The sequence below is a fragment of the Lycorma delicatula genome, chromosome 12, assembly GCF_047948215.1.
Source record: "Lycorma delicatula isolate Av1 chromosome 12, ASM4794821v1, whole genome shotgun sequence".
Lineage (NCBI taxonomy): Eukaryota > Metazoa > Arthropoda > Insecta > Hemiptera > Fulgoridae > Lycorma > Lycorma delicatula.
This window is the reverse complement of record NC_134466.1, coordinates 13,677,445-13,697,763: the sequence shown is the minus strand read 5'-3', so window position 1 is coordinate 13,697,763 and position 20,319 is coordinate 13,677,445. Positions and strand designations below refer to the sequence as shown.

The 20,319-nt window shown below is 33.8% G+C and overlaps 1 protein-coding gene across 1 annotated transcript in view; it reads left to right on the top strand.

Annotated features, from left to right (window-relative positions):
- Window positions 1-19,829, top strand: part of LOC142332916 (E3 ubiquitin-protein ligase RNF169-like) — a 40,751-nt gene extending 20,922 nt beyond the window's left edge. The window contains exons 5-7 of the mRNA XM_075379620.1: window positions 8,402-8,533; window positions 10,551-10,947; window positions 18,400-19,829. Of these exons, the coding sequence (XP_075235735.1) occupies window positions 8,402-8,533; window positions 10,551-10,947; window positions 18,400-18,628 (758 nt within the window). The 3' untranslated portion in view covers window positions 18,629-19,829. The remainder of the gene's footprint in view (window positions 1-8,401; window positions 8,534-10,550; window positions 10,948-18,399) is intronic.
- The last annotated feature ends 490 nt before the right edge of the window (window positions 19,830-20,319 follow it).

Genomic DNA, 20,319 nt, shown 5'->3' with positions numbered 1-20,319 from the left:
CACCTGTCTAGGAGAACACTGTAAGACGATGCCCTATCCTACTTCCCCACAGTAACCCCTGGTATGGTCGTCCCTGAACCATACCATCAAGTCTTTCGGCTGCATACTGGTGATAACGTATGCTGCCTCAGAGGAGATAGTTCTGCGGCTCAAGCAGATTTGCAGAGAGATATCTTTCTCTGGACCCGCTCAAGGGTCAGTCCATCCTGACCCTGTAGGGGAAGACACCCTCCATGTGGCAGTTTCAGTCATCACACCACCCCCTCCATACGTAGCTCTTATGGGCTTTATCGGAGGTCATTTTCAAAACTTCAAAACCTTGGCAAAAGGCATCTCTCAGCATTGTTCTTTTGCCTCAGTCAGGATAGCACTGATGTGAATGCCACGTGTAGCATTCCCATTAGTGTACTACTATTATTAAGAACTCTCAAGAGAAGAAAACAAAACACTAAACTAAGTTTCAAACAAGACTGAATTACAAAAATAAGGAGCTGAAATTCACTACCTACCTGAAAGGTAAAGAGTTGAGTTCAACATGCAGTAACAATGAATACAAGAACAATAACAATCATAAAAAAAAACTTGATTACAAAACAACAGAGACAGAAAGCGGGAAAGAGCCAAGCGACTCCCTAGAACCCCCTCAGCAATTCTTTCTTTTACCAAGTAATTTATGAAATTTTCCACTATGACCCATTCAGCCTGGTTTCGTCAGTTAACACAGAGATCTAATACTGATCCGATAATATTGAGCTGGCAAATAGTCTCCATGCATATCAACTCATACTTGGAGCATTCATACAAAACAAAATTTCTTGCAACTGTCTGCATTGCGAACACATTCCTGAGTTTATCAGGCCAAACCTCTGCAGCCTGTCCCTAAAAGTGCCGTGCACAGAAAGATATTGCGTCACATACTTGTTCGGGTTTACCCAATTGGTGCCCTGAAAACTAGCAACATCTGGAAACAGACCATGCATATAACGTCTGCCCTCTGCCTCATCCCATCTGGCCGCCTCAAAACATTGCCATGTTGCTAAATTTCCTGAATTTTTTTCAGAATTAACTTGCCTAACTTCTTGGCAACATAATGCTGTTGCCTCTCTGATACAGGCAAATCCATCTGTTTCAAGCCTGCAATCACCAAGATCGCCCCTGTGAAATTGTGTGGTAGCCACCACTATCGTTAACAATATTAGGTGTTGTGCCCTCAACAGTATATCACAATAGCTTTTACATTTTTTGCATTGCATGTAGCATAATTGCTTCACAAATACCCTTATACGGGATAATCATGGTTTAAAGTTAAGACCCCAATCAGGATTGACCACACATCAAATACCAAAGAAGGCACTACAGGCCTTTTCCACGAAGTATTGAAGGTGCTTCTTAAATTGCATTTTCTCTTCTAGAAACACTACAAGGTACTTTTGAACGTGAACGTACTTTATATGCTGGCCTACCATCGAAACAGACTCATTGACTCACTGCCAAATGTTCTTTGAGGAGCATCATCATGGTCTTCTCCAGGCTGAACGTCATCGTATGTTGATGACTCAACAGCTCAAGTATCCTGCAAGCTGAGTGGCTTGGAGTTCTACCTCCCTCTGCGAGCATCCTTCGACCAGCACAAGCCCATCATGAGCATAAGCCATGATGTAACACTCGTTCCACTGGCCAACCGCAGCCACAGAAGAGAATCGAACTCAACCACCCGTGACAAAGGGCCCAACGCACTACCCTGGTAAGACAACCCTTGGACAGCATCTTGCCTACCTCATGACTGCCCTCACAGAGCAGCACATCCCAGTCCGTCACTGAAGTAATTTTGCATGACCTACAATTCACTCACAGTGCATTCTCTTCTTTGCAGTTGATAAATGGTCGAGGGCCACCACAGATTATTAAATACCCCAGAAATGTCCAGGAAGATTCCCAGGACATTGAGGGCAGAGTATGGTGTCCTCAGTGCCTTTTCCAAGGCAAAACCCATACTGATTCTCCATCAATAAGCCGTGTGAGGTTAACCTCCTATTTATACAAAGGTACAGAACCTTTTCAAAAACCTTACCAATAACCGGTAGTATTGTCAAGGGCCTAATGACAAACTAACATTGGGGTCCTTATTGCCACCTTTAAACAATAATTTTACAATTCCCTTCTAACAAATGGGGAAGCATCTGCCAAACAACAATTTATTGAAAACGCGTGATAGTTCTCACGCTCACTGCAACCAAGTGAACAAGGAGCTCCACCATTAAGCCATTGAAGCCTTGCCCCTACGTAAACTACAGACAGCTTGACGCACCTCAGCCTCAGTAATCTCCTAGGACAATGCACCCCTGAGAAAATGAGTGACTTCATGCTGCACCTGCAGATGGTACAAGTTCTCTCAAGCTTTATCATCAGGCAGCAAATCATCAAGTAATCTGTGTAAAACTTCAATCTTATCTGAAATTACACTGTGCACGTCAAGAGAGCAGACAGAAGAACGTCTTTCCTATGTTTGTGTCCCAAAACCCTATATATGACTCCAGGGATCTTTGTTCCCTTGCTCATGTACAAAGGAATGCCAGGAATCCCTCTTTGCCGTACGAACATTATGAAAATACTGAGACCTGTGATCCCTATATTCAGCTACAATGACTGCCCGCTGCCCAAGATCACCCTCATGCTGGACGCTCTCCTTAAGTGACAGTCTTATTTCAAAACTGACAATTCCCTACCCTACCATGGGGCAAGCCTCTCGGCCTGAACTGCAGGGAATCGAACATTCAGCAGCACTGGTGAAAGCCACTGACAAACTCTCTGCCAGGTCCTCCAAATCCAAAAATTCCAGAGCCTGACCCAAAACTTGAAGTCAGGCCAAAAGAAAGTCAACAATTTCCTCCAGTCTGCATGCCTGTACAGGAAACGACCCTGCTAAACTAGAACGTTACATCAGTAGTGCTCACTCTAACCACCAGCAATCTCATAAACAATCAATCTATGATCACTCGAGCAATTAAACCTAGCCAGGAATAAACCTACCAATGGTGGCATTGCTGTTCATTTCATCAAACAGTTGATGCCCATCTACCATAACTGTGTAAGTGGGCAACTCACTAGGTACATTAAATACCTGTAGATCATATTGGACTAAAAAGCCCTCTATTAATTCACCAAACATCATCACTGAAACTGCTATGCTACAATAATGACTTAGCAGTCACATCCACTCCAATAAGGATTAGGCTGGTACCAGAGACTTGTAGGAGTTTATCCCAGATTTCAAGATGACAATCAGCCGGGTCTCTGTACTGAAAGTATGAACTTGCAACATATAGATGCAAGTTGTGAACATCTACACGGAAAACATGATTATTTGAGAGCTGTTGAATGAAGACACAATCTATTTCCGTTCTGCACACAACAGCAGACATGTTTCAGAGCCACAATAGAATCTCTTCTAAACAGAGAAACCTGGCAGTTCAACACAATATAGGGATACTGCAATAAAGCAGCAACCAATCCTTGATGTAGAGCAATCTCACCAAGCTCATTCTGAACTATATATAGTTGAGCATAGTGACAGCCCTCTGATAAACACAGTCTTTACTATTCACAGAATGCTTGGAATCCTCCCGAAGATGTTTACAATTGGTGGCACAAGTCGGACCCTCTGAGTTCTTGGGACATTCACCTTGTTTATGTCCATAATGGCAGCATTTGAAACACCATTGAACATCTAAATACTCTTTGACCTTGCATGAAGAGAAATCAGTGAACAAACAATCTGCCGTGTGAAACGGAAGTGTTTCTAATGATCAGGACTAACTTTAAACACACCTTGGTAGCACCTGCCCAATTTAAAAAATAATTGACATTCAGCCTTAAAGGCCGCTTCAGTCACCTGAGTATGTTGCTGCTATCTGAGAGTCATTAACTCCTTCTCAAACACCGATAGGTGTCATAAACAAGGACCCTGGGAGGACTTTCATGTCAGTTTTACTGATCTCAAGGGATTACCTTAATAGTATTTTTGTCATCGGCAATATAACTAACTCTGTTTTATTTCCTGTATGTCATGAATTTTCAGACTCAACCTCTTCTGATGAAGGACCGTCTGAAATTTGTCCTTCATCTCTTCACTGGTTTTCTCAGTTACACATTCCTTGAGATTAACAAGCATGACCTTCAGCTGTTTTTGAGACAGCATGGCGGCTCCCCTTTTCTCTTTTAACATCTCAGCGTAACTTTTCTGCTAAGACCGGAATGGGGATGGAAAAAGTCTCCTTCACCACAACTTCCCTAACCTCAATAGGCTTAGTAGCAACTTTTTGTATCCACTAGCTAGAGCAGCTACAATAGACTTAAGATTCTTAATTATTATCTTTACAAGGTAGGCTTTGGGTTTTCAAAGAATTGCATCAATTTTACATACTTCTCGAAGATTTGAACTAATGCAACCGACCCTGTGACCTTTCCAGCCGCCACATTAAATTCATTAATAATATTCACAACCCCACCAGCCCGAGAGGTCCCTGAGATTCCCTCTAGTCTAGACTCATCCTCCCCAGAGAGGTGGAAGAGTCACAGAGCCCAACCTCTGTAATAGGCTGGGGAAGCTTACACGCCTGAGCCTACCTGCCCCCTCCCCTCTTTATCTGACATTTACACTTAAATATAACACTAAGAAAACTCAACTATGTAAATATAAATGTGTGTTTACAAATCAGTATAAACAAAATAAACATAAACAGTGCCGACTAATAATGCGCTTGTTTGAGACCATTGAAAAGCAATCGGTCAATAGTAAACCACTTACACCTAAACAAGATGTTTGCCAATGACAACAACCACTAATACAATTACTAATTATGATAAAATTAAAAATAAATGTCAGAAACTGAACAGACCAAAAAATAATATAAACCAACAAAAGAAATCGTAATTACACCCTCAGGAGAGTGGTTTTAAAGAAGTAAAACCACCCACCAAGCTAACTTAGATAGCCTGTTAGGCTACCTTTGCAGTTAATGTATGAAAATTACTAAAAATATAATAACAAAAGCTCTGAACAACAACAAAACCAATAAAATCTAACCTTAGTAATCAGTAATTATTAAGCATACTATAAAGTAGCTATTGAATAACATAATTTGAAAAACAGATTATCAGTGCCTAAACAAACACAACCTTCCTCACTCGCATTACATGTTGAACTCAAGGGTTAATCTATTAACCGTGAATTAAAAATAAAACCACGGTTGAAGTCTTTCTATTGAACTGAAGAAAATATTAAAACAATTAAATTATTAAGGCAGCCATCTCACAGACCTCTTTTTTTCACTTAGAAAACAAGTTTACTTGGTGTCTCAAAAACTGCCTTTTCACAGATTATTGCATCAGAATTTGTATTTTAATCCCAACAAGATGGCTGTTACACGAAAGTTGAATGCTTTGGATCATATTGTTAATAGAAATTTTTGTGAACAATTTTTTTAATCAGTAAAATTTTGTGAAACTACTCTCATCACAAATGCACATACTTCGAATGTGGAAGGATGCAAATGTGCATTTTGAATTATTGGATATTGACAAAATGCAGAATTATTGGGAAGTTAAATTGCAAAAGATCACTCTACACATGAGAGTAACAATTTGTTGTGGGATTAAAATGACATAATCATTGACTCATACTTCTTTTATGTCTGATAGTTTTACAGTTGGCGTCACGGTAAGTTTTGTTCTAAATGCTGCATTGTTTCTTGAACCAAAATTCTGTTATCATGCATTGTGATTTAATAACAGATGCTGTACTCATAGAACACAAACAACAACTGTATTAAAGATGTTCTCAGTAGGCGTCATGTCCCAATTCTTAGATGTTCCGTGACCCACCCATTTAGATTTATTTCTTTAGGTACCTGAAAAGTAACCTTTTGTCACAAAGCCCAAAAGAATTCTGGGCTTTGCTAGGTGCATTCTAGTCTGAAAAATCATAAGCTGCAGCAGTCTGAGCAGAATCGTAATGAGCATCTATCCAAAATACAAAATTTCAAATGTATACATTCTGTTAATAATAAATATTTACATATATTCAGAGAATAATTTTATTTTTTTTTAAATTATACATTATACTGATGTATTCATGGGACATTGGCTATGATAGAATCATGTCATCTAAATCAGATTTATCAATGCACATTAATTAAGAGGTCTATTTTTATTATAATATAAAGACTAAAATATCTTTTAAAGCATTTTATTCTGGGATTTAATTATAATACTTTAAATTATTTACCTTAGTTTATTTTTCTACATAATCCTAATGAATATCAATTGTATTTGATAGGAAGCAACCCCACCCTTGGCACAGCAAATCATCTAGTATGAAGTTATTCAGAAGCTTCATTTTGACAATAGTATTGTGTTAATCTATAATCTTTTCGCTATAAAGAAAGAAGACGGAAAATTAATTACAATAGCAGGTTTTTCTTCCTCACAAAAGAACAATTGAATTTGCATGTATGTGACAAATTTTGGAATTGATACTGTAAGCACCAAATTGCTGTAATTAAGGTCTGAATTAACGTAATATATATATATGTACAAATGTGTTATATTATTATTGTATATATGTGTTTGCAAATAAATATATATACAGGTTGATTCAAAGAAACAGGAAATTTTGAAAATTAAATAACGTTAATGAAAAATTTTTTAGAAAATGAATTTTATTTCATGTAATTGTACAAATGTTGCCATTTTAGGATACATACATTTTAGTTTATTTTTTAAAGATGACATCTCGCAGGTGACCTCCTCTTCTACGTAAACACTCACAAATTCTCTTTGTTAAATTGTTCATGGTTTGACGTTAACATCTCAACTGGAATTTCCGCAATTGCTTCAATGTCACCATTTCGTGAAATGACATGTTGTCCAAACAATCGGCGTACAGCTGCCATCGATATTCGTGCAGTATGTGACTTGCTCCATCTTGTTGAAACCAGGCTGTGTTAAGAATCGGTGGAAATCTCTTTTGTTGTTCCACAACAAAGGTTTCAAGCACGGCTACGTAACGAGTCAACGTCATTGTAATCGATGACCGTTGTCATCCTCAAAAAAATAAGGGCCTATAACACCGTAAAATGACATAGCACACCACACGGTCACTTTCTGGCTGTGCAACAGACGCTGGTGTAGCTGCGTAGGATTTTCTTGTGCTCGGTATCTGAAATTTTGCTCGTTAATAAATCCACTGAGGTGGAAATGCGCTTCGTCTGACATCCACAGTTCGTGAACAAACTCTTCGTTATCATTTATCTTCTGAAGCATTACATTACAGAATTGTGCTCGCACAACCGCATTGTTCGGTTTCAGTTCCTGGACGATCTGCTACTTGTATGGATGGAATTGCAAGTCCTTCCCTAACATTCTTCAAACACTTGAACTGTGCGATTGTAAAGATGCTGACAGACAACTGATTGGCCTTCGTGTGGTAGCATCTTGTAAAGCTTGAACATTCTGTGGTGTACGGACGGTTCGCTCACGGCCTGGAGGTTTCTTTTTCATTGCCGAACCAGTTTCCTCAAGATTAGAGATATCCATGTTTGAATTGCATGTGCTGATGGAACACGGTCGTGCCGTCCCAGATTAAAACGACGGCAAAATTTTCTACACGCTCCCTCCACACTGTCATTGTTTTTGTAAAACGCTTTGATAACAAATGCATGTTGCGCACCACTCCAAGTATCCATGAAAACTAAATGGCAGGTTTTGTTAGAGAGGCTGGTGCTACTTATCCAGTGGTACCAATCGCCCACGGCTACCAACACAACTTTCAAAATTTCCTGTTTCTTTGGATCACCCTGTATATTAATTACACACAACATTTTATTAATGAAATAAAAAATGAAAATTAAATATAATTAATTTCTTTATTTACTATATTTTTTGGCAAAAGACGTTTAAAGTGAGCATCCTGTGTTGATGTACTTTTGTGCTCAATTGATCATACAGAGTTGCTTATACAAGATGTTATCAATGCCATCGATTGATGAATGCACATAAGTTTCCATTATGTCGTCAACCCTTTCCTCTTTCAAATAAGGCGCTTTAGAAAACAAAACTAAAGAATGAAACTGTATTGCACTGGATCATGAATAGTTTGTAACTGACAATAGATGAGAGTGACACCTCCCAGTGTTGATGCTAATAATAGTAGCAGCATTAAAGGAGACCTGAAGATACTGCAGTTCAATTTTTAAAAGTTAAAATCCCAGTGTATTTATGTATGTGTGTGTGTGTGTGTATATATATATTTTAGAGTTAATTCAGGTATACTAACAACAAATAATTTATTTTCCTGTTGTAATTTTACAATATGTTTGTATTAAATAAATTTTTATTGCAGGTACACAAACCAGATCTAGTTCCTCTAATTCAGCTAATAGTAGCACCAGTAGCCGTAATAGTATAGATGCTGAATTTAGCCATTTTAAGCCGATCATTAGGGAACCAAAAACACCTCCTAAAAAATTACCAGGTACTATAAAATGTATTTCATTTATAAATAATAAAAAAAAAATTTTCTATATTTCATTATAGAAATATTGAAAGACTGTCCTGAAGAAAATAACCGGTCTGAAATTTTTTCACCGGTTTACATTATTCACGTTATAAATCAAAGTAATAGATATTTTAAAGTGAATTTTTGTATAATTATATTTGAAACACAAAAAAGCCACGTTTCATTATAGACAGCTGCATGGTTCCTCCAAGTAAAATTTAGAAGATTATATGAATTTTCTTTTGATCTTTTGTTTATTATCATGCAATCTGCTCCATAAATATCAGTGATTTAATAAAATGATATACTGTTAAGTAGTCAAGTAATAGAATTTTTCATACAGAGCAATATCTATGTAATGTATGTATGACATTTTTATTTATAAATTGCTAAGTAGGCATTTACAAACAGAAACAAATGCTTGTTATTTCTTTTCAGTTTCTTACCATTAACTTAATATTTGTCTGTATGAAAAAATCATTCATGTATCACAATATGTTTGAATAAGATCTCTATTTATTTTTAACAAGATATAGCAATTTATAATTTTTATTTCTTCACTTCAAAATATAATAAAATCACCAATGTGGGCAAACAACGTTAGAAAACTCGTCATTGAAGTTTATTTTTTATTTTGAATGGTATCTTATGGCTATTGAAATGTATCTTAAGCTTAAAAATAGGAATGTTCTGTGAGACACTTGTCTTGATCAGTGTTTTATTACTGATGAATGTTATTAACAATTTGATACTTAAATAATTTATTAAATTTTTCATAAAAAAAAAAACTTTAAAAATCATTTATTTTTATAATTATTATGATTTTTAAACATAACTGTAAATTTTCATTATGTTAGGTCTTCGGATAAGTAAATTTTGCTTGAGTCTGCAGTCCTGTCTCCCTAAACTTTGAAAGATTTTACTACACAATTCATTAATACATTTTGTGTATCGATGTCAATGATACTTCTATGAGTGTCTGATGTTTTGGCTTTTTTATTACTCATTGATACCAGTAATCTTTTCTGCTTTTTGTATGTATTCTAATTTCCCCATAGTAATTCCAAAAAACTGATAAAAAGGCTTTGTAACAAAATGGGACTTTAACAATGTTAGAACAGCCTTAATTTTATCTTACAACATGTATAAGAAAGCAACATCATTGTACTCAGATAAATTTTCAGGTAAATGAGATCTCTGAATTGCGGCAATGGTAGTAAAGTATAAATTTTGCTGATCATTAGATCACATGGTTTTAAAATTAATACATTCCTCGGGTAATATTTTTAAAAAATTTACAGCATTTAACAGTTGCAGATTCCCCTGCTTACAAGAATGTGACATCCTATCTAATACGGTTCTTTCTTACTTTCCTTTTTCTCAATAAAGAAAACTATTTTTTTACTATTAGAATCGTAAAAAACATAATTATATTAATTTTTTTTAAAAATATATGTATAAACATTTAACTATAAAAAAAAAATAAGCAATAATGATAAATGATAAACTTAATTTTGAAGGAAGCTCACAACATACCAAAGGACAAAGGCGGACTGAACAGTATGTGCAAGAGCCTAACGCATGCATATTATTACCGGTTTATTCTGCTAATGTATTGACATTCCTTGTTTCTTCCACTTACTGCTATTTATAAAACCAGGCTATAACTTGTGACATTGCTTATATTTCATGTTTTTAAAAAATATTGCAGGAATTTTTCACAAATAAGCTGCTCGATAACACTGTAATGTGTGATTTTAAAAAAATTATAACATTCCTTCATTTTTCCGCTGACCCCTTATCTATAGAGTTGAAAAACAGAAAGTGTTCTTACAGTCTATGTAGATCCTGACCTAACAAACAGAAAATTTTATGAATTTAAATCATCTTTTTCAGTTTTTTGCATGCAATCTTGTTTGCTTACAAGATTTTTTTTTTTTTTTAATTGAGATATAGGAGTGTGTTTTAATTGAAATAGTTTTTGTTTTTTCAGATGGTAGCATATTGGACTCAAGACCACGTAGAATACAGCCATTAAATTTAGATTTATTAGGTAAATTTGATGTGCCTAAACCAAATCTAAAAGGTCCTAATATTTTATCATCTGATGGGCCTAAGGCATTCTCTCGTATACAACCAAGTATTGTGTATAATTCAACTGTTATCAGTACCTCTTCTGCTGCTGCTGCTGCTACTACTACTAATACTACTACTACGACTACTACTACTACTACTATAGCTACAGCTACAATTACTTCAGATAATCAAAATGATGAAGATACAGATTTTGAAAATGATTCTGAGATGACATTTTCCGATCCTGGCCCATCAACTTCATCATTGGTGGCACCATCATCAGTTACTTGTGATACTAGTTTACAATTGTATAGGTATTTTTGTTAATATTATATCTCCATTTGCTTATTATTAAGCTTACAGTTTTTCTTGTTCAAACTGTTCATCCTACATTTTTACCTAAATGTCTCCAAAAATTATATCTCTTCTAAAACCTCCTTACCTTTTCATAACCTTAATCTTCTAATACCCTTTGTCACAGTACTATACCACTACTTATAATTTTCCAATTTCTATTCTATGAAAATTTTTCTTTTAATCTAAAAATAATTTCAGGTTGGTTGCTGTCCTGTCCTGTATATTAACAGATCCCCAAACTCTTCTGTTTCAATTCCCCAATTCTTTCTTCCTAGAAAGAATTTTAAACATTTTTTTTTTTTAATTTGTAATATTGATCCTTCTTGTTTGCTTGGATTAATTTTCCGAGTTCTTTTAACATTCACCTTTCTACCGCAAGTTTAAGAATTAAAAGTTTTTTTTATTTAGTTATATAAATATGATTAAGGAACAGACTGTACTGAAGAATTTATCTATTAGTGCTGAGTGGTATTGTATATAAAGGTTCCAATTTTTAATGTACACTATATACTTATTATTATTTTTTTTTTTTTTTTTATGCACTTAATATAGTAAATTTTTATTGTACTAATATTGTTATTATACTGATATATTTTCTTTCTGGCCATTTTGTTAAATTGTATCGCTGGGAGCCATCAATTACAGGTGTATCACAGACCCATCAGGAATTTACTTTGAATAAATAATCTTTGATAAAGATTTAAATTATAATATGCTGCAGTACCTAATAATTCAACAGATATATATGATGATTTTAAACATGATTGCGCAGCAATCTTTTCTGGAGGTGACTTTATAGCCAAAAACAAGAAATAAGAAGAGCTCATATAAACATAGGTCAGGAAACGGTTAGTTAGCAAGTTTCAGCTCACAAAGCATTTACTCCTGCTTTCTATTGTGAAATTAAACCGTACTAAAATTCTTGGGGTATAAATGTAATAGATTTTAATAATAAATCCATAAGGTAACAGTCAGTAAATCATAAAAAAATAAAAGCATAATCTAACAAAATGCAGTGATATCCAAAAAAATGACAATGAAATTGTAATCCATACGTTAAGAGTCTTGAAGATGCAATAAATTTTCCATACGCTCAAAAGAACACATTAATAGTATTAAAAATAACAAACCCAAAAATTCTAATTTTGCTAAACATATCTTTAGAATTGGTCATATATACAATCAAAATACTTTTGTATAACTTTTAGATATTTCTTATAAATATTTTAATACATTTAACTTAGAAAAATTTCACATATATAGTAAATATAAAAATTTAATTAATGAACAAAAATTTTTTAAAAAAGATAAATTATTTAAATATGTTCTAGAGATAATAATCATAAACAACTAAATTATCATATTTATAATATGGTTTCCTTTAATTATATTTTATTTCACCAGAATTCACTAATATTATCTTCAGTATACTGTTGGCATTCAGTCATGACTGTAGTCTCATTTAAATTTTTTGACTTATAATATTTTTAATCTGCATATGATGATTTGAAAAAACTGAAAGATTTTGAGAAAATTCAGCTTTTTGCTGGTAAGGTGGTTAAATAATTTTTTTTATTCATTAAATACGATTGTATCAGTACTGCACAATGTATTTAATAATAAACTTATTAATACTAAATTAAAAACAAGTTTAATAATTATTAATGATTCCCTGGAGCCTGTCTTGCAGAGCAACATTTTTCAAAGGAAGATTTAATATTAGAAATAGACACAATATTAGAAATGATTTCTTTTTCTGTATTTAGCTGAGATCTATATTTTGTCTTCAAAGCAGCCACCGCAGAAAATCCGGTTTTGCAAATGTAGTATGTTGAAAATGGTAATAGTATCTGAAATGCTCTTGTTTTCAGTGCAGAAAACTCGTTATCCACCCCTGCCCAAAATTCAAAGAGTGATTTATTACTAAATTGTCTTTTGATTTTGCTACTTGCCGTGAAATCTATGAAGATTTCTTCTTTGGCAGTTGAGAGCCCTTCAGGAGTATTTTGAAAGTGATCCTTAACCCACTCATAACTTGCTACCAAGTTGTCAATAAGAAAATATTTTAGTTTTTTGACAGCATGGCTAAATGATTTTCAATGGTTACAAAAACAACTTTCACATGTTATTTTTCAGCCTTGTAAATTTTAAGAGATTCATTCGCATTTGCAAACATTTCTAGGTTTTTTGCTTTAAATTTTTGCTTCACAATTCCAATTTTTTACATAAAGCAACTTTATCGCTCGTATCGAACGTATACGTATTTGCTCCTTGGAGTTAAAGATTCAAGATACTTAATTTCTCAAATATGTTGACCAAGTGCTCAATTCAATCGCAAATAAACTGTCTTGAAACTTCTTGGCTTCCAGTCGGTTTTCCTCTTCTAGAAAAATGGCAATTTCATCTCTCAATTCATAAACACGTTGCAAAAAATTCCCCATGTGATAACCATTTTGCTTTGCAATAAAATAATAATGCTGAATGTAGTGCATTCAGGAAAATGAGGAGTTATGTTAATATCCAATTAAGGTGGTCTTTGCAAAGCCTCTGCGGTGTAAGGTCTGCCACATGCCCGTGGAGAGGAGGATTTCCTGGATGCAGCGTGGGAGTAAAATATACTTTATCAGATTATGATTATGATGATATCGAGAAAAATTCAAGTTTATGTTTCTGGCTTCAGGCTAGTAAGCAGGATAGTGACGTTGTGCATTACATAGTTGAATGGAATAAGAAGATTTGTAAAGAAGAGCTTGTTGAGAACCACGGTTGTGGTTTTGTTGAACATCATTCATGCAAGTTTAGGCACTACTTATGGTGAGCCGTTGCTTCAGGTGTGTCATGCTAGATACATGCCCAAGAATTGTGAGGGAAAGTAGCTCTGTTCATATTGTGGTACAAAGGTACACCACGTCAAAGACTGTCCAGTCAAGAAGGGGAGGGGTTCTCCCATATGTGTGAATTGTTCTCTAGTAGGGAAGCCACCAGCTGCGATTGTAGGTCTGAGGATTATCTTGCATACAGGCATTCGCGGGTTTTGTTACTCAGTCAGATAGATTTGTAGTTTGTAATTGAGGTGGCATCTGTTACAGTTTTATTGTTTTATTTTATTGGGTTAAATGTTAATGTTGTTTTTATTTAATATTTCATTTTGTTAGTTCTGTTTTTGTGTATTGGTCAGATGTTTAGTTTCATTTGTTATTTTTGTTTTCTGTATTGTTTAGTGTAGATTTTGTTTGATTAGTTATTTTGTTTTATTGTTAGTAGTTCACTGTTTGGAGGATACTGGTAGTTTATTCACTTTATTAATGTAGTTTTATATTATGTTTTTGTGTTTTAGGTTAGTGTCTTATTTTTTTGTTTTGTTTGATGTACTGCTGTTATTGTTTTATGTTTAAGGTTTTTGTTAAGTTGTTTCTGTCTTTAATTTTCAGTGTTTTGTGTTTAAGATTCTATGTTAGCGTTCAGTGTTAACAATGAACTCACTCATTCTTCCATCGGGTAGGTATTGAGCACAATTGCTATGGACTTCTTTAAGACTAGAAGAGTAATGTCTGTTGGACCCGTTTAGGTTTAGTTCACCGATGAGAATGTCACATGTGGCATTCGTATCGGTGCCATCTTGACTGAGGTTGGACTGCAAGATGTATTGAGGCTTGTTAAAGATGACCTCCGGTAAAGCCCCTAAGAGCTAGGTATGGAGGGCGAGTGTCTTCCCCTTCAGGGTCAAGATTCAAGATGTACTGCACCCATTATTCCCATCCCAGATGGAATGAGACAGAGGGTGGATGCACTCTTATTTCAAATGTTGTAGGTTTGCGGATGCCTTTTGGGTACCCCCTAATAAATATGTGACACAATTTCTTTCTGGCCATAGTGCTTTTCAGTACAGACTTCAGAAGTTCAGCCTGGTGGACTTGGGCATGTGTCCACGGTGCAAACAATTGGATAATGTGTACCATGTCTTCTATCACTGATCAAAGTATGAATTGATGCACACAGAGACCATTTATTGGCTGAATATTATTGGATCGGTACTTGATGTCCATGTCAACTGGATGAGTCAGGCTGAATGGATAGTAGAATCATTTACTTGGCGTAAGAGAGAATTGCTGAAGGGATTTAGGGGTCCACCTGGGATTTTCCTCTTTTGTTTTCTCTATTTCTTTTATATTTGGTTTTTTGGTTGTTAGTTATTGTTATTTTTGTGTTAGTTATGTTACTGTTTTTGATTTATTTTATGCTCTTGTTTCATTAGTATTATGTTATTTATTGTTATCTTTTGTCTGTTATGCGTCAAACTCAGTTAACCTATTCTGGGTAGGTAGTTTCAGTTCCTTCACTTGTTTCACAGTTTCAGTCTTGTTTAAGACTTGAGATGTGTTTTGCTCAATAGAGTTCTTAGTAGTACACCAATCTGAATGTTGCTTATGGGATTCATTTAGTTTTATTTAAAAATATTTATTTGAATCGCAATACAGAAAAGTAAAATACAACATGTTTACTATATATCTGGAAATTATATTCTGCTTATCACGTGTTCAATATGACCACCATCACGTCTAGCAACTTCTTCAACATGAACTCCTATGTTAATAACTCGTTGCATGCCTCAATGATCAACTCCCACAGTTCCATCACTGTACAAGGATGTTTAGGGAAAATCTTTTCCTTTAGAAATCTCCAAAGAAAATAATCACATGGATTGAAATTAGGATTGTTCAGAGGCCAGTTCTGTCCACGCACAGAACAATTAGGAAATTGGTTTTAAATGTCATTTGCATTAAAAGTTTCTTGCAGAAAGTCTAAAACAACATTAGCTGTTTGCGATCTGGCTCCATCCTGCACAAACCACTCATTATTCTTGCAAAAGGGTTTCATTATTGAAACCCTTTTGCAAGAAACTGAGGTACAAAATTATTACGCAGCATTTTTAGATAACGTTTACTGTTCAAAAAAGAATGGCCCATATTCATGAACTGCTGCCACTTCTGTCAACATAAAACACATTAATAATTATTAACCTAAACAATTATTGCCAAAACAAATGTTGGATCATTTCGTGCGCCACCCTGTAGTTTCTACATTCTCAGTTGCAGCTGGCAACAATAAGCTCGTCACCAATACTGTGAGGCTTTTTATATCTGGCTATTTTATATGAAACTTTGTAAGAACCAAGTAAAACTTTTTCATTCACAAAGTTTTTTTTAAAATTATGATTGCTTCTCTCAATTGTAATTCGAAGAATTCTCAGGGTTTGTTAACATACTCACTATAAAGCATTTCCAAATGTCGTTGAACTTTATTAGGTTTCATACTGTCTGCTACCAAAATTTTTGAGCAAATAACATACAGGGGCCTTTCTTCATCATTTACTTCAATACTGGTAAACCTAAATATAAGTATTCTCAAGAATACTTTCTTGATTTTATTTTCAAAACCACACTCATCTGTTCACTTGATGCTTCACTGTCTTCTAATGCTGGCTTACGCTCGCTTAAAAATTTATCCATGATTCTGTATAAATCTACTGCCAAGAATATTTAATTCTGTGAATTGCAATTAAAATGAAAATTACAACATACACATTCATGATAGATTCAATAGTGATAGAAGGATCGAATCGGCTGAGACTGGCTGGAATTGAACAAGGTGCAGCATTTGTATTGTTGGCACGTACAGTCGTGCAGACGTTCCAGATTGTTAGAGATTAATCGGAACTTCTCACAAAGCCATGAGAATTTCCAATATCGTAGACATAAAACAGAGAGCAATAAAGAGGTGTGATTCTGGTTTTGTCAATGTAGCATCTCTGTGTTGCCAGATAACAAAAAATTTGCTTATTCTTGATAATTTGTAAGATTTGTAATTAAGGTTGTAATGTAACTTTAGTGTCAAAATACTCAAAATACATTATTGTGTGAGAGGGAGCACGAAGAAAATTATGATTGAAGATTGGGTTGCATGTACCGAAAGGTTGAGAAACATTGTGTTTCATAATTAAAAATCGTTTAGTTTCACGGAATACATTTTACAACACTTTTTTATATTATTCACTGGTTTTTAATTGTTGTTACAGTAGTGAACAATTAACATATATTTTTCTTAATCAATGCTAGCTTGTAAAATAATTGAAAAATAAAATACATTTTTCTTCAAATATTCATTAATTATGGTTATACCTATTTTTACTTTTGAAACCACCATTGCACAAGACAATAAAAATTAGAGAGAAAAAAGAAAAATCACATAGCGCCTTACTTCACATTTAATTTTATCTTTTTAAAATATAGCAATAATACCAAATATAATATGATTAAATAAAAAATTTCCTAGTTTCGGATTAATAATTTATTACAAGTATCTTTTGGAAAGTTCTCAACCTGACATTGAAACTAAGATTAAAAAAAATTATTTTTGTAGTAATTACCTTATAATTTCATGCATTTAGACGACTCCAACTTTTTAATACTCTCAGTATAATGTGATTTGTCCAACTCTACAAAATAAATGGTTTTTTCAGCTTTGGCCTCATCAGTTTAAGAGAATTTTGTTCAGTAAGCTATTTCTTCAGGTTTGGGACGATGAAACCAATTCTGGTTAACATGGCGCATGTAGAAGCATAGATCATGGAGTTTCACAACAACAACCAAAACATGTGTAGACGCATTATCGTGGTGAAAGAGCACTTTTTTTGGCCAGATATGGACATTTAACCCGACTAGTATTCTTAAATCAATCCAGTAGTGAAGAGTAATACTCTCCAGTGATGGTACTATCCTTTTTCAGGTAATCTATGAGCAGCACACCGCAAGAATCACTTTAGACTTTTCCTGTAGATGGAACATTTTTTGGCACAATTTCATGCTCTCCCACCCTCTGTTTAGACTGCTGTTTGTGGCCTCTTTGCAAGAAATGGTGAATCCATTATTCATCTATTGCTATAAAATGTCAAAGAAAACCAGTGAAATTACATGTAAATAAGTCAAAACACCCGACCGTTGATTGTAGTAATTAATTTGAAATTAGTAGTTTCTGATAACAGACTGTATGGCTTTAGGCCTTAGAATTAGGTGACCTAGAGGGAAGGTAGCAGGGAAAAATTCTAATTAATCAATATTGTTTGAATTTTTGAAGCTAGTGAATATTTTCTAGTTGCCTGCCTGTTCATTTGAACTCTATTGCAAAACTGCACATCCATTGCCCATTTTTGACTAACATCATAGGGTCACAGGAAAATACTTATATAAGTTCACAAAGGTGCTTATGTGAGATTCAAGTTCTTATTTGCACAGCGCTATGCCTTTTGGTGCATACAGGCATTACATGTAGTCTATAGAAATTGATTTTTAAAGATAAATTTTGTATTTTATTTCATTTTTATTAAATAATTATAATTCATTTTTTTACAGCGTTTTAGAAGAGGAATTGCGACTACGTCTACACCAAGAAGAACAAGATCGTAAATTAGCTGAATATCTTCAGAATATATGGGATTCTGAAAATAAGCAACAAAAAGAAAAATTGAGGTCAGATTATGAATTACGAAGCAGACCAAACAATACTCGCAGCACAACTACTGTAACATCGGTTGGACGTCAAACTACATTAGATAAACATGTACAACCAGTTACATTTTAGAATTTTTTTTGAGTATAATTGTGTAATTATATAAATTATTTTATATAATCTATGTGACATAAAAACTCTGTTGTCAGATCTCCTTTTTTTCTGTAACATTTATACTATTTATATGCTGTATTATGTTATATTTAGCATTTTCCTTAATTGTCACACATCACACCACCCTTTTTCAGAGGGATGACATCTTTCTTCCAGTGACATCACGAATTGGAAGTCTTCACACACACTTCATATCCGTCTTACAATTCTTAAGAACTAAAGGAATAACATACGTTCATTAGAACACTGATATAAGTTACTCCAGTTAAACTGTAATAAGTAAAACAATCATATTTCTTCAGTAGGTTTGTAGTAAAATTCACTTATCTATGTTTTTAACTGTGAAAAGCTGATTTTTTATAATTACATTTTCTGTTCTTGATTAATAACACTTTTGCTTAATTTTGTGAACTATTATCTAGTACTTTTTATAAATTTGTTTATGTTGTAATGTTTGTCATTAAGTTTCTGGTTGATAAATTACCGTGTTAAATTAAAAATATAGCAACAAAGCTTGGTTGATGTCATAGCATTGGATATAACTTACTAGACTCCTGTTATATATGTTTGAGTGACCTAAGAAACTTTTCTTGTACTTACGAGCGAATTATGAATAATTGCTCATTCACCATCGATCATTCACCATCGATCATTCACCATCGATCATTCACCATTGATCATTCACCTCTTCACCATCGATTGGCACAGTTGTTAAATTTTTTGTTATTTGAACTGGGATTTCCAGTCTTGGATGTAACCAAATAAGTTATCATTTGAACTGCTTTTTGTATAGCAGCTAGCTGTTCATTTGTATTTGTACTAGTTTACAAACCTAATGTTTTATGTACTGTAACTATATGATATTATCAATGATCATGTCATGTTATAGATAAAATATAATGTTACCTAGTTCATGAGCAGTAGAATTAAATTAAGAAAAGTGTTTTTATGTGGCAAATTATGTATTCTACGTATAATTTTGTTGATTGTTTGTGTAATAAAATAAATGTAAAATAAAAAAAGTCCCATCATACAATTTATGTACAGAAACAGCTAAAGTACCATTTTTTTTAATGTTGTTATCAGTTTGGCTTTTCTAGACATTACCACTTTTCCCAAGCGGTGTTCACCAATGTATGTGTATATTCACACTACTGAATTTATGACGTATTGCATTATTTTTTTTGCTCTGTTTATAAAAATATTATTCTCTCGGGCATAAGAATAATTGTGATTGAAAATAAAAAATAATTACAAAATTTAATTTATAGTTTTAAAAATATTAAATATATTAAAATGGAATTTCAAAAATTGCATTACATTTTGTTGCCCACTAGGATTAGAAGAAAATAAGTTGAATGACTTATTCTGCTGATTGACTGGTTTTTACAGTTTTTATGAAAATTCTAGTGAGGATCGTTTAGCTGTCATTACTACCTCTAGATCCTATAATTATTGTTTAGATTTTTATTTTAATTGACTGTTTCAGTATGTATACCTTATTTTTTTATTTTGCATAACTATCTAAAGATTTTTAGTTTAATATTGATTACTATTAAACAAATAAGTTTACTTCACAAATTGAATCAACAGCCCAATCAGTTATTTTAATTGATATTGAAAATATCAATTTCAATAATGTTAGACAA